Source organism: Oncorhynchus nerka, linkage group LG10 (assembly GCF_034236695.1).
Source record: "Oncorhynchus nerka isolate Pitt River linkage group LG10, Oner_Uvic_2.0, whole genome shotgun sequence".
Taxonomy (NCBI): Eukaryota; Metazoa; Chordata; class Actinopteri; order Salmoniformes; family Salmonidae; genus Oncorhynchus; species Oncorhynchus nerka.
In genome coordinates this window covers 98955135-98971124 of record NC_088405.1, presented here as the reverse complement: position 1 = coordinate 98971124, position 15990 = coordinate 98955135, and the positions used below count along the sequence as shown (strand labels likewise).

At 51.8% G+C, this 15990-nt stretch overlaps 1 protein-coding gene across 1 annotated transcript in view; it reads right to left on the bottom strand.

Annotated features, from left to right (window-relative positions):
* LOC115126821 (SUMO-specific isopeptidase USPL1-like) overlaps positions 1–15990 on the bottom strand; it is a 34375-nt gene that overhangs the window by 17491 nt on the left and 894 nt on the right. Inside the window, 3 exon segments of the mRNA XM_065024002.1 lie at positions 3943–4053; positions 4343–6398; positions 14920–15042. Coding sequence (XP_064880074.1) covers positions 3943–4053; positions 4343–6398; positions 14920–15042 — 2290 coding nt within the window.

The window sequence follows — 15990 nt, the reverse complement described above, 5'->3', positions numbered from 1 at the left end:
CTGACAATTAATCTTGATGGTTTTACAGTCGTCTCAAATAAAACTGTGAAGGACCTCGGCGTTACTCTGGACCCTGATCTCTCTTTTGAAGAACATATCAAGACCATTTTGAGGACAGCTTTTTTCCATCTATGTAACATTGCAAAAATCAAACTTTCTGTCCAAAAATGATGCAGAAAAATTAATCCATGCTTTTGTCACTTCTAGGTTAGACTACTGCAATGCTCTATTTTCCGGCTACCCGGATAAAGCACTAAATAAACTTCAGTTAGTGCTGAATACGGCTGCTAGAATCCTGACTAGAACCAAAAAATGTGATCATATTACTCCAGTGCTAGCCTCTCTACACTGGCTTCCTGTCAAAGCAAGGGCTGATTTCAAGGTTTTACTGCTAACCTACAAAGCATTACATGGGCTTGCTCCTACCTATCTCTCTGATTTGGTCCTGCCGTACATACCTATACGTACGCTACGGTCACAAGACGCAGGCCTCCTAATTGTCCCTAGAATTTCTAAGCAAACAGCTGGAGGCAGGGCTTTCTCCTATAGAGCTCCATTTTTATGGAACGGTCTGCCTACCCATGTCAGTGACGCAAACTCGGTCTCAACCTTTAAGTCTTTACTGAAGACTCATCTCTTCAGTGGGTCATATGATTGAGTGTAGTCTGGCCCAGGAGTGGGAAGGTGAACGGAAAGGCTCTGGAGCAACGAACCGCCCTTGCTGTCTCTGCCTGGCCGATTCCCCTCTTTCCACTGGGATTCTCTGCCTCTACCCTGTTACGGGGCTGAGTCACTGGCTTACTGGGGCTCTCTCATGCCGTCCCTGGGGGGGTACGTCACCTGGGTGGGTTGATTCACTGTTGTGGTCGGCCTGTCTGGGTTGGCGCCCCCTGGGTTGTGCCGTGGCGGAGATCTTTGTGGGCTATACTCGGCCTTGTCTCAGGATGGTAAGTTGGTGGTTGAAGATATCCCTCTAGTGGTGTGGGGGCTGTGCTTTGGCAAAGTGGGTGGGGTTATATCCTTCCTGTTTGGCCCTGTCCGGGGTGTCCTCGGATGGGGCCACAGTGTCTCCTGACCCCTCCTGTCTCAGCCTCCAGTATTTATGCTGCATTAGTTTATGTGTCGGGGGGCTAGGGTCAGTTTGTTATATCTGGAGTACTTCTCCTGTCCTATTCGGTGTCCTGTGTGAATCTAAGTGTGCGTTCTCTAATTCTCTCCTTCTCTCTTTCTTTCTCTCTCTCGGAGGACCTGAGCCCTAGGACCATGCCCCAGGACTACCTGACATGATGACTCCTTGCTGTCCCCAGTCCACCTGGCCATGCTGCTGCTCCAGTTTCAACTGGCCTGGGCCCTAGGACCATGTCCCAGGACTACCTGACATGATGACTCCTTGCTGTCCCCAGTCCACCTGGCCATGCTGCTGCTCCAGTTTCAACTGTTCTGCCTTACTATTATTCAACCATGCTGGTCATTTATGAACATTTGAACATCTTGGCCACGTTCTGTTATAATCTCCGCCCGGCACAGCCAGAAGAGGACTGGCCACCCCACATATGCTCTCTCTAATTCTCTCTTTCTTTCTCTCTCTTGGAGGACCTGAGCCCTAGGACCGTGCCCCAGGACTACCTGACATGATGACTCCTTGCTGTCCCCAGTCCACCTGACTGTGCTGCTGCTCCAGTTTCAACTGTTCTGCCTTATTATTATTCGACCATGCTGGTCATTTATGAACATTTGAACATCTTGGTCATGTTCTGTTATAATCTCTACCCGGCACAGCCAGAAGAGGACTGGCCACCCCACATAGCCTGGTTCCTCTCTAGGTTTCTTCCTAGGTTTTGGTCTTTCTAGGGAGTTTTTCCTAGCCACCGTGCTTTTACACCTGCATTGCTTGCTGTTTGGGGTTTTAGGCTGGGTTTCTGTACAGCACTTTGAGATATCAGCTGATGTACGAAGGGCTATATAAATACATTTGATTTGATCAGGCCAAGTATCACGATACCAACATTTTACTAACGATATCAGGCCAAGTATCACGATACCAACATTTTACTAACGATATCAGGCCAAGTATCATGACACCAAGTAGTATGGTGATACCACAGGGCCCTCCTCCTCTCCAGGTCGCCTGGAGGCTCTGCACATGTGCTACACAAACCCCTGATCTTCACACCTCTACTCAATACAACATGGTAGCAACACATGACAACAACATGGTAGCAACACATGACAACACGGTAGCAACACATGACAACAACACGGTAGCAACACATGACAACACGGTAGCAACACATGACAACAACACGGTAGCAACACATGACAACAACACGGTAGCAACACATGACAACAACACGGTAGCAACACATGACAACACGGTAGCAACACATGACAACACGGTAGCAACGCAACACGGTAGCAACACATGACAACAACATGGTAGCAACACATGACAACAACACGGTAGCAACACATGACAACATGGTAGCAACACATGACAACAACACGGTAGCAACACATGACAACAACATGGTAGCAACACATGACAACACGGTAGCAACGCAACACGGTAGCAACACATGACAACAACATGGTAGCAACACATGACAACAACATGGTAGCAACACATGACAACATGGTAGCAACACATGACAACATGGTAGCAACACATGACAACAACATGGTAGCAACACATGACAACAACACGGTAGCAACACATGACAACAACACGGTAGCAACACAACAACACAGTAGCAACGCAACAACACGGTAGCAACACATGACAACATGGTAGCAGCACATGACAACAACACGGTAGCAACACATGACAACATCACGGTAGCAACACATGACAACATCACGGTAGCAACACATGACAACATCACGGTAGCAACACATGACAACATGGTAGCAACACATGACAACATCACGGTAGCAACACATGACAACATGGTAGCAACACATGACAACAACATGGTAGCAACACATGACAACAACACGGTAGCAACACAACAACACGGTAGCAACACATGAAAACATGGTAGCAGCACATGACAACATGGTAGCAGCACATGACAACATGGTAGCAGCACATGACAACAACATGGTAGCAGCACATGACAACAACATGGTAGCAGCACATGACAACAACATGGTAGCAGCACATGACAACAACATGGTAGCAGCACATGACAACATGGTAGCAGCACATGACAACATGGTAGCAGCACATGACAACATGGTAGCAGCACATGACAACATGGTAGCAGCACATGACAACATGGTAGCAGCACATGACAACAACATGGTAGCAACACATGACAACAACATGGTAGCAACACATGACAACATGGTAGCAGCACATGACAACAACATGGTAGCAACACATGACTACATGGTAGCAACACAACAGCATGGTAGCAACACATGACAACATGGTAGCAACACATGACAACATGGTAGCAACGCATGACATGGTAGCAACGCATGACATGGTAGCAACGCATGACAACAACATGGTAGCAACGCATGACAACAACATGGTAGCAACGCATGACAACAACATGGTAGCAGCACATGACAACAACATGGTAGCAGCACATGACAACATGGTAGCAACGCAACACGGTAGCAACGCAACACGGTAGCAACACATGACAACAACATGGTAGCAACACATGACAACAACATGGTAGCAACACATGACAACAACATGGTAGCAGCACATGACAACAACATGGTAGCAACACATGACAACAACATGGTAGCAACACATGACAACAACATGGTAGCAACACATGACAACAACATGGTAGCAACACATGACAACAACATGGTAGCAACACATGACTACATGGTAGCAACACATGACAACAACATGGTAGCAACACATGACAACATGGGACACCAACCATTTCTTAAAAACGTATGCGCGCAGATTCTTACCCAGTTTACATTTCAGCAGAGGCTCCAGCAGTTTAAAGATGGCCATCCTGATGGCCTGCATCTCAGTCTGGACCCTCTGTGCCACGGCGGAGGGCACTCGGACGACACCATCTGGAGAGAGGTGAGAGACGGGGGGAGAAGGACTCACATCAGGTGGAAACATTCATGTAGGACCAACAGAAAACACTTATTTTCTTCTTCTCTGGAAAGTGGACAATGCCGTCCAATAGGAAAAGAGAGAGGAATACACAAGAGATCCTGTTGACGGCAGCTGTATTGGATAAGAGCAAGAGAGTGTACGAATACATTCTGTCCCATTTCAAATAGATATTCAGCTCTTAGTTGCCAATGTGGTACATCAATACAAAATAAACTTTAGTAAATAGATATGTCCACCCACCTGCGCCAGTGTGTTGGTAGGCTGTGCTGAGACTACAGGCTCGGTCGTACCTCTCACACAGATCCCAGACCGGTTGACCCACAGTGGGCCTCTTGATGGGTCGTCGGTCCCTCAGGGTGCGACAGTGGACCAGCGCTACCAACAAGGTGTCCAGCCAACCCAGACTGTGCTCATTCTTCCAGAACAGGTGAGGTCCGGGAACCGGGACCAACTCCCCCGTCGAGATCAGTCCTGGGTCAAAGTCGGGCAACACTTCCTGCGTGTATTTAATAAGAGGAGTCTTTCTTGGCCGGCCCCTTTTCTTTTTCGGCGCCGGTGTCAGGACTTCCACTTCCTCTTTGACGCTTACTTCCTGTTCCTGTTCCTCGTCGCTTAGTTTCTGAGCTCTTCTTCTAGCTCTGATAGGACCGTCATCTTCCTGACCATCATGCACTTTGCTCTGACTGAGGTCCACACTGCAGGGTCTACAGACCCCCTGCGGGGGGCGCTCTTCATCCTGTATCTTCTCTTCCTCGTCAAAGACAGGCAGATCCTCATCTTTCTCTAAAGCAGGGACAACCTCAATCATGGCAGGTATAGACACAGCCTCCAAGGCCACAAGTGCAGTGACTTCTTCCTCCTTCTCCAAGGCGATTAGAACCAATTCTTCCTCTTCCTCCTCTTTCTGTAAGACGCTTAGCCCCTCCTTTATTCCAGGTGAAGCCTCTTCTTCTAAGACAGTTAGAGCCTCCTGCAAGACCAGGACAGCCTCCACGGTAGGAACAGGCTCCTTTCCCTCCGCATCTTCCTCCATGGCAGAGACAGCCTCCCCTGGGACAGGTAGAGCCTCCTCTAGCAGAGAGACAGCCTCCCCTGGGACAGGTAGGGCCTCCTGTAGCAGAGAGACAGCCTCCCCTGGGACAGGTAGAGCCTCCTGTAGCAGAGAGACAGCCTCCCCTGGGACAGGTAGAGCCTCCTGTAGCAGAGAGACAGCCTCCCCTGGGACAGGTAGAGCCTCCTCTAGCAGAGAGACAGCCTCCCCTGGGACAGGTAGAGCCTCCTCTAGCAGAGAGACAGCCTCCCCTGGGACAGGTAGAGCCTCCTCTAGCAGAGAGACAGCCTCCCCTGGGACAGGTAGAGCCTCCTCTAGCAGAGAGACAGCCTCCCCTGGGACAGGTAGAGCCTCCTCTAGCAGAGAGACAGCCTCCCCTGGGACAGGTAGAGCCTCCTCTAGCAGAGAGACAGCCTCCCCTGGGACAGGTAGAGCCTCCTCTAGCAGAGAGACAGCCTCCCCTGGGACAGGTAGAGCCTCCTCTAGCAGAGAGACAGCCTCCCCTGGGACAGGTAGAATCTCTAGGAGACCAACGGTGTCCTGTAAATTAGGGACAGTTACCCGTGGAGACAAAACTTTCTGTGGAGCAGAAACAGCCAAGTGTATGGGAGGTAAAATCTTCTCTAGGGCAGAAACAGCCAAGTGTATGGGAGGTAAAATCTTCTCTAGGGCAGAAACAGCCTCGTCTAAAGGACAGATACCTTCCTTTGGAGCAGGCTCAGCGTCTACAAAAGACTGTGCCAGTTGTGACGTAGGTACAGTCTTCTCTGGGAGAGGCAACCCCTTGTCTAAAGTAGGTGTAACCTCCTCTGGGAGAAAGACGCCATCTTCTCCCTCATCTAGGACTTTCTGGTCCATTTCCTCTGGTATCGGCCAATCAGAATCCTTGTGGTATCCATTGGCCCCTCCCCTCTCAGGAAGTGGATAGTTGAGGGTTTTATCCGCCAGCTCCATGTCTGTGGGTTCTGATTGGCCGGTTCTCCCCTTCTGTACTGGTGTTGTGTGCTTCGTCTTATGAAAGCAGTCTTCCTCATTGAGTGTGAAGCCGGCGATCCTCACGACTGGGCGACTCTCATTCTGTGACACGGCCTCCTCCGATCGTGCGTTTTTGGGCGAAGATACAGAGTCTCCGTTTTCCAAACCACCGGGACTCTTCCTCTTCCTCCCCGTCTGTGTTTGGGGTAGAGGGGGTACGAGGCCGGCCAGGACATCTTCCAAAGGCCGGGAGACCAGGGGAAACAGGCACTGTGGGGGGCGGAGGCCAGAGGGTAGAGGTTATTTAGATGGGTAGGTTTATTTAAAAACAGGCTAGTCAAATTAAGAACAAAATTGTTATTTAAGGCCTGGCAACAACAAATAAATTATCATAAACGGGCAACTATCTGGGAAACGTCTTCAACCTAGAACTTGTATTCACTCTTTCTGTCAAGGTGAGGCCAAGGACAACATCCACTCTCTATAACGTAGCACGGTGAAAGGACACGTTAGCAGGAGGACAGTGAAAGGCCACGTTAGCAGGAGGACAGTGAAAGGCCACGTTAGCAGGAGGACAGTGAAAGGCCACGTTAGCAGGAGGACAGTGAAAGGCCACGTTAGCAGGAGGACAGTGAAAGGCCACGTTAGCAGGAGGACAGTGAAAGGCCACGTTAGCAGGAGGACAGTGAAAGGCCACGTCAGCAGGAGGACAGTGAAAGGCCACGTCAGCAGGAGGACAGTGAAAGGCCACGTCAGCAGGAGGACAGTGAAAGGCCACGTCAGCAGGAGGACAGTGAAAGGCCACGTCAGCAGGAGGACAGTGAAAGGCCACGTCAGCAGGAGGACAGTGAAAGGACACGTCAGCAGGAGGACAGTGAAAGGACACGTCAGCAGGAGGACAGTGAAAGGACACGTCAGCAGGAGGACAGTGAAAGGACACGTCAGCAGGAGGACAGTGAAAGGCCACGTCAGCAGGAGGACAGTGAAAGGCCACGTTAGCGGGAGGACAGTGAAAGGCCACGTTAGCGGGAGGACAGTGAAAGGCCACGTTAGCGGGAGGACAGTGAAAGGCCACGTTAGCGGGAGGACAGTGAAAGGCCACGTTAGCGGGAGGACAGTGAAAGGCCACGTTAGCGGGAGGACAGTGAAAGGCCACGTTAGCGGGAGGACAGTGAAAGGCCACGTTAGCGGGAGGACAGTGAAAGGCCACGTTAGCGGGAGGACAGTGAAAGGACACGTTAGCGGGAGGACAGTGAAAGGACACGTTAGCGGGAGGACAGTGAAAGGCCACGTTAGCGGGAGGACAGTGAAAGGCCACGTTAGCGGGAGGACAGTGAAAGGCCACGTTAGCGGAGGACAGTGAAAGGCCACGTTAGCGGGAGGACAGTGAAAGGCCACGTTAGCGGGAGGACAGTGAAAGGCCACGTTAGCGGGAGGACAGTGAAAGGCCACGTTAGCGGGAGGACAGTGAAAGGCCACGTTAGCGGGAGGACAGTGAAAGGCCACGTTAGCGGGAGGACAGTGAAAGGCCACGTTAGCGGGAGGACAGTGAAAGGCCACGTTAGCGGGAGGACAGTGAAAGGCCACGTTAGCGGGAGGACAGTGAAAGGCCACGTTAGCAGGACAGTGAAAGGACACGTTAGCAGGAGGACAGTGAAAGGACACGTTAGCAGGAGGACAGTGAAAGGACACGTTAGCAGGAGGACAGTGAAAGGACACGTTAGCGGGAGGACAGTGAAAGGACACGTTAGCGGGAGGACGGGGGAGGACACGTTAGCGGGAGGACAGTGAAAGGCCACGTTAGCGGGAGGACGGGGGAGGACACGTTAGCGGGAGGACGGGGGAGGAAACGTTAGCGGGAGGACGGGGGAGGACACGTTAGCGGGAGGACACGTTAGCGGGAGGACAGTGAAAGGCCACGTTAGCGGGAGGACAGTGAAAGGCCACGTTAGCGGGAGGACAGTGAAAGGACACGTTAGCGGGAGGACAGTGAAAGGACACGTTAGCGGGAGGACAGTGAAAGGACACGTTAGCAGGAGGAAGGGGAGGACACGTTAGCAGGAGGACGGGGAGGACACGTTAGCAGGAGGACACGTTAGCAGGAGGACGGGGGAGGACACGTTAGCAGGAGGACGGTGAAAGGCCACGTTAGCAGGAGGACGGTGAAAGGACACGTTAGCAGGAGGACGGGGAGGACACGTTAGCAGGAGGACACGTTAGCAGGAGGACGGGGGAGGACACGTTAGCAGGAGGACAGTGAAAGGCCACGTTAGCAGGAGGACAGTGAAAGGACACGTCAGCAGGAGGACAGTGAAAGGCCACGTCAGCAGGAGGACAGTGAAAGGACACGTCAGCAGGAGGACAGTGAAAGGACACGTCAGCAGGAGGACAGTGAAAGGACACGTCAGCAGGAGGACAGTGAAAGGACACGTCAGCAGGAGGACAGTGAAAGGCCACGTTAGCAGGAGGACAGTGAAAGGCCACGTTAGCGGGAGGACAGTGAAAGGCCACGTTAGCGGGAGGACAGTGAAAGGCCACGTTAGCGGGAGGACAGTGAAAGGCCACGTTAGCGGGAGGACAGTGAAAGGCCACGTTAGCGGGAGGACAGTAAAGGCCACGTTAGCGGGAGGACAGTGAAAGGCCACGTTAGCGGGAGGACAGTGAAAGGCCACGTTAGCGGGAGGACAGTGAAAGGCCACGTTAGCGGGAGGACAGTGAAAGGACACGTTAGCGGGAGGACAGTGAAAGGACACGTTAGCGGGAGGACAGTGAAAGGCCACGTTAGCGGGAGGACAGTGAAAGGCCACGTTAGCGGGAGGACAGTGAAAGGCCACGTTAGCGGGAGGACAGTGAAAGGCCACGTTAGCGGGAGGACAGTGAAAGGCCACGTTAGCGGGAGGACAGTGAAAGGCCACGTTAGCGGGAGGACAGTGAAAGGCCACGTTAGCGGGGAGGACAGTGAAAGGCCACGTTAGCGGGAGGACAGTGAAAGGCCACGTTAGCGGGAGGACAGTGAAAGGCCACGTTAGCGGAGGACAGTGAAAGGCCACGTTAGCGGGAGGACAGTGAAAGGCCACGTTAGCGGGAGGACAGTGAAAGGCCACGTTAGCAGGACAGTGAAAGGACACGTTAGCAGGAGGACAGTGAAAGGACACGTTAGCAGGAGGACAGTGAAAGGACACGTTAGCAGGAGGACAGTGAAAGGACACGTTAGCGGGAGGACAGTGAAAGGACACGTTAGCGGGAGGACGGGGGAGGACACGTTAGCGGGAGGACAGTGAAAGGCCACGTTAGCGGGAGGACGGGGGAGGACACGTTAGCGGGAGGACGGGGGAGGACACGTTAGCGGGAGGACACGTTAGCGGGAGGACAGTGAAAGGCCACGTTAGCGGGAGGACAGTGAAAGGCCACGTTAGCGGGAGGACAGTGAAAGGACACGTTAGCGGGAGGACAGTGAAAGGACACGTTAGCGGGAGGACAGTGAAAGGACACGTTAGCAGGAGGAAGGGGGAGGACACGTTAGCAGGAGGACGGGGGAGGACACGTTAGCAGGAGGACACGTTAGCAGGAGGACGGGGGAGGACACGTTAGCAGGAGGACGGTGAAAGGCCACGTTAGCAGGAGGACGGTGAAAGGACACGTTAGCAGGAGGACGGGGAGGACACGTTAGCAGGAGGACACGTTAGCAGGAGGACGGGGGAGGACACGTTAGCAGGAGGACAGTGAAAGGCCACGTTAGCAGGAGGACAGTGAAAGGACACGTTAGCAGGAGGACAGTGAAAGGACACGTTAGCAGGAGGACAGTGAAAGGACACGTTAGCAGGAGGACGGGGGAGGACACGTTAGCAGGAGGAAGGGGGAGGACACGTTAGCAGGAGGACGGGGGAGGACACGTTAGCAGGAGGACGGGGGAGGACACGTTAGCAGGAGGACGGGGGAGGACAGTGAAAGGCCACGTTAGCGGGAGGACGGTGAAAGGCCACGTTAGCGGGAGGACGGTGAAAGGACACGATAGCGGGAGGACGGGGGGAGGCCACGTTAGCGGGAGGACAGTGAAAGGCCACGTTAGCGGGAGGACAGTGAAAGGCCACGTTAGCGGGAGGACACGTTAGCAGGAGGACGGGGAGGACACGTTAGCAGGAGGACGGGGAGGACACGTTAGCAGGAGGACGGGGGAGGACACGTTAGCAGGAGGACGGGGAGGACACGTTAGCAGGAGGACGGGGGAGGACACGTTAGCAGGAGGACGGGGAGGACACGTTAGCAGGAGGACGGGGAGGACACGTTAGCAGGAGGACGGGGGAGGACACGTTAGCAGGAGGACGGGGAGGACACGTTAGCAGGAGGACGGGGAGGACACGTTAGCAGGAGGACGGGGAGGACACGTTAGCAGGAGGACGGGGGAGGACACGTTAGCAGGAGGACGGGGGAGGACACGTTAGCAGGAGGACGGGGGAGGACACGTTAGCAGGACGGGGGAGGACACGTTAGCAGGAGGACGGGGGAGGACACGTTAGCAGGAGGACGGGGGAGGACACGTTAGCGGACTTCCGGCGCCGACAGAGATGGCCGCCTCGCTTCGCGTTCCTAGGAAACTATGCAGTTTTTTGTTTTTTTACGTGTTATTTCTTACATTAGTACCCCAGGTCATCTTAGGTTTCATTACATACAGTCGAGAAGAACTACTGAATATAAGATCAGCGTCAACTCACCATCAGTACGACCAAGAATATGTTTTCCGCGACGCGGATCCTGTGTTCTGCCTTACAAACAGGACAACGGAATGGATCGCATGCAGCGACCCAAGAAAACGACTCCGAAAAAGAGGGAAACGTAGCGGTCTTCTGGTCAGACTCCGGACAAGGGCACATCGCGCACCACTCCCTAGCATTCTTCTTGCCAATGTCCAGTCTCTTGACAACAAGGTTGATGAAATCCGAGCAAGGGTAGCATTCCAGAGGGACATCAGAGACTGCAATGTTCTCTGCTTCACGGAAACATGGCTTACTGGGAAGACGCTATCCGATGCGGTGCAGCCAACGGGTTTCTCCACGCATCGCGCCGACAGAAACAAACATCTTTCTGGTAAGAAGAGCGGCGGGGCGTATGCCTCATGACTAACGAGACATGGTGTGATGAAGGAAACATACAGGAACTCAAATCCTTCTGTTCACCTGATTTAGAATTCCTCACAATCAAATGTAGACCGCATTATCTTCCAAGAGAATTCTCTTCGATTATAATCACAGCCGTATATATCCCCCCCCAAGCAGACACGTCGATGGCTCTGAACGAACTTTATTTAACTCTTTGCAAACTGGAAACCATTTATCCGGAGGCTGCATTCATTGTAGCTGGGGATTTTAACAAGGCTAATCTGAAAACAAGACTCCCTAAATTTTATCAGCATATCGATTGCGCAACCAGGGGTGGTAAAACCTTGGATCATTGTTACTCTAACTTCCGCGACGCATATAAGGCCCTGCCCCGCCCCCCTTTCGGAAAGCTGACCACGACTCCATTTTGCTGATCCCTGCCTACAGGCAGAAACTAAAACAAGAGGCTCCCACGCTGAGGTCTGTCCAACGCTGGTCAGACCAAGCTGACTCCACACTCCAAGACTGCTTCCATCACGTGGACTGGGACATGTTTCGTATTGCGTCAGATAAAAATATTGACGAATACGCTGATTCGGTGTGCGAGTTCATTAGAACGTGCGTTTAAGATGTCGTTCCCATAGCAACGATAAAAACATTCCCTAACCAGAAACCGTGGATTGATGGCAGCATTCGCGTGAAACTGAAAGTGCGAACCACTGCTTTTAATCAGGGCAAGGTGTCTGGCAACATGACCGAATACAAACAGTGCAGCTATTCCCTCCGCAAGGCTATTAAACAAGCTAAGCGTCAGTACAGAGACAAAGTAGAATCTCAATTCAACGGCTCAGACACAAGAGGCATGTGGCAGGGTCTACAGTCAATCACGGACTACAAGAAGAAACCCAGCCCAGTCACGGACCAGGATGTCTTGCTCCCAGGCAGAGTAAATAACTTTTTTGCCCGCTTTGAGGACAATACAGTGCCACTGACACGGCCTGCAACGAAAACTTGTGGTCTCTCCTTCACTGCAGCAGAGGTGAGTAAGACATTTAAACGTGTTAACCCTCGCAAGGCTGCAGGCCCAGGCGGCATCCCCAGCCGCGCCCTCAGAGCATGCGCAGACCAGCTGGCCGGTGTGTTTACGGACATATTCAATCAATCCCTATACCAGTCTGCTGTTCCCACATGCTTCAAGAGGGCCACCATTGTTCCTGTTCCCAAGAAAGCTAAGGTAACTGAGCTAAACGACTACCGCCCCGTAGCACTCACTTCCGTCATCATGAAGTGCTTTGAGAGACTAGTCAAGGACCATATCACCTCCACCCTACCTGACACCCTAGACCCACTCCAATTTGCTTACCGCCCAAATAGGTCCACAGACGATGCAATCTCAACCACACTGGACACTGCCCTAACCCACCTGGACAAGAGGAATACCTATGTGAGAATGCTGTTCATCGACTACAGCTCGGCATTCAACACCATAGTACCCTCCAAGCTCGTCATCAAGCTCGAGACCCTGGGTCTCGACCCCGCCCTGTGCAACTGGGTACTGGACTTCCTGACGGGCCGCCCCCAGGTGGTGAGGGTAAGCAACAACATCTCCTCCCCGCTGATCCTCAACACGGGGGCCCCACAAGGGTGCGTTCTGAGCCCTCTCCTGTACTCCCTGTTCACCCACGACTGCGTGGCCACGCACGCCTCCAACTCAATCATCAAGTTTGCGGACGACACAACAGTGGTAGGCTTGATTACCAACAACGACGAGACGGCCTACAGGGAGGAGGTGAGGGCCCTCGGAGTGTGGTGTCAGGAAAATAACCTCACACTCAACATCAACAAAACTAAGGAGATGATTGTGGACTTCAGGAAACAGCAGAGGGAATACCCCCTATCCACGTCGATGAAACAGTAGTGGAGAGGGTAGCAAGTTTTAAGTTCCTCGGCATACACATCACAGACAAACTGAATTGGTCCACTCACACTGACAGCGTCGTGAAGAAGGCGCAGCAGCGCCTCTTCAACCTCAGGAGGCTGAAGAAATTCGGCTTGTCACCAAAAGCACTCACAAACTTCTACAGATGCACAATCGAGAGCATCCTGGCGGGCTGTATCACCGCCTGGTACGGCAACTGCTCCGCCCTCAACCGTAAGGCTCTCCAGAGGGTAGTGAGGTCTGCACAACGCATCACCGGGGCAAACTACCTGCCCTCCAGGACACCTACACCACCCGATGTTACAGGAAGGCCATAAAGATCATCAAGGACATCAACCACCCGAACCACTGCCTGTTCACCCCGCTATCATCCAGAAGGCGAGGTCAGTACAGGTGCATCAAAGCTGGGACTGAGAGACTGAAAAACAGCTTCTATCTCAAGGCTATCAGACTGTTAAACAGCCACCATTGAGTGGCTGCTGCCAACACACTGTCATTGACACTGACCCAACTCCAGCCACTTTAATAATGGGAATTGATGGGAAATGATGTAAATATATCACTAGCCACTTTAAACAATGCTACCTTATATAATGTTACTTACCCTACATTATTCATCTCATATGCATACGTATATACTGTACTCTACATCATCGACTGCATCCTTATGTAATACATGTATCACTAGCCACTTTAACTATGCCACTTTGTTTACTTTGTCTACATACTCATCTCATATGTATATACTGTACTCGATACCATCTACTGTATGCTGCTCTGTACCATCACTCACTCATATATCCTTATGTACATATTCTTTATCCCCTTACACTGTGTATAAGACAGTAGTTTTAGAATTGTTAGTTAGATTACTTGTTGGTTATCACTGCATTGTCGGAACTAGAAGCACAAGCATTTCGCTACACTCGCATTAACATCTGCTAACCATGTGTATGTGACAAATAAAATTTGATTTGATTTGATTTAGCAGGAGGGCGGGGGAGGACACGTTAGCAGGAGGACGGGGGAGGACACGTTAGCAGGAGGACACGTTAGCAGGAGGACGGGGGAGGACACGTTAGCAGGAGGACACGTTAGCAGGAGGACAGTGAAAGGACACGTTAGCAGGAGGACAGTGAAAGGACACGTTAGCAGGAGGACACGTTAGCAGGAGGACACGTTAGCAGGAGGACACGTTAGTGTCTGACTGTATTTACTACCAACAGTAACAGAATTCACCCATTAAGACCCTCGTAATACCGCCACTACGTCACCCATGCCTTAAGACCCTCGTAATACCGCCACTACGTCACCCATGCCTTAAGACCCTCGTAATACCACCACTACGTCACCCATGCCTTAAGACCCTCGTAATACCGCCACTACGTCACCCATGCCTTAAGACCCTCGTAATACCACCACTAAGTCACCCATGCCTTAAGACCCTCGTAATACCGCCACTACGTCACCCATGCCTTAAGACCCTCGTAATACCGCCACTACGTCACCCATGCCTTAAGACCCTCGTAATACCGCCACTACGCCAGACAGCAAAGCCAACCCAGACACTGAAACAATGTTTTTACAGGAAACCACTAAAACTGGCATCTTGTTTCAGACAAACTACTAAAACGGGAATCTTGTTTCAGACAAACGACTAAAACGTGTGTCTTTGATCCTCACTCATTGGCCCTGCTTTGTGAAATACCCCACTGTTATTGTCGATGTCGTGCTGATTGTGTTTGCGTTAGCCTACCAGTGGGTCAGTGCAGAGGGTGAGGACTTCCTGGAGGCTGATCCTATAGGAACGCAGAGCCCGAATGTGCCCTTTAGCAGCACACCACGGACACGTCTCCAACGAGGCTGAGCGCTCCTGGATCTGCAGGAGGGACCAATCATTATGACAACAAAGAACATGTTAATAACTTATATCGATATCAGGATTAGGGAGGGCAGCTTTGTCGCCTAGGAGACAACACACCGTAACACATCGCAGAGCATCGTACAGCGTAATTGAGAACAGTTGAGCATCGCTGAGTGTCATACAGTATCATTGGATATCTTTCTAAATATAATTCAGTGCTTTAGTGCAGGGGTGGGTAATTCCAGTCCTCGAGGGCCTGATAGGTGTCACAGTTTTGCCCCCCCCCCCCCTCAGCTAACACACCTGACTCCTAACACACCTGACTCCTAACACACCTGACTCCTAACACACCTGACTCCTAACACACCTGACTCCTAACACACCTGACCCCTAACACACCTGACTCCTAACACACCTGACTCCAATCATCACCTGACTCCTAACACACCTGACTCCTAACACACCTGACTCCAATCAACACCTAATCATGATCTTCAGTTTAGAATGACAATGTGATTAATCATCTGTGTTTGCTAGGGATGGATGAAAGAGTGTAAACACCCCCAATCAGGCCCTGGAGGACTGGAGTTTCCCACCCCAATCAGGCCCTGGAGGACTGGAGTTTCCCACCCCCAATCAGGCCCTGGAGGACTGGAGTTTCCCACCCCCAATCAGGCCCTGGAGGACTGGAGTTTCCCACCCCTATCAGGCCCTGGAGGACTGGAGTTTCCCACCCCCAATCAGGCCCTGGAGGACTGGAGTTTCCCACCCCTGTTTAAGTGTATCGAATACACTGTCATTGATTATAAGATATTTAGAGAATATGTCAATGTCATATAGTACACTGGAGTATCAGGTCAGAGTACACAGGATCATTGACTTTGTTAGAGCGAGTATCAAAGTATCAGAGCTGAATATTACAGAGTCCAGTCCAATCATAATGAAGTTCAGAGTCTGAGTTCA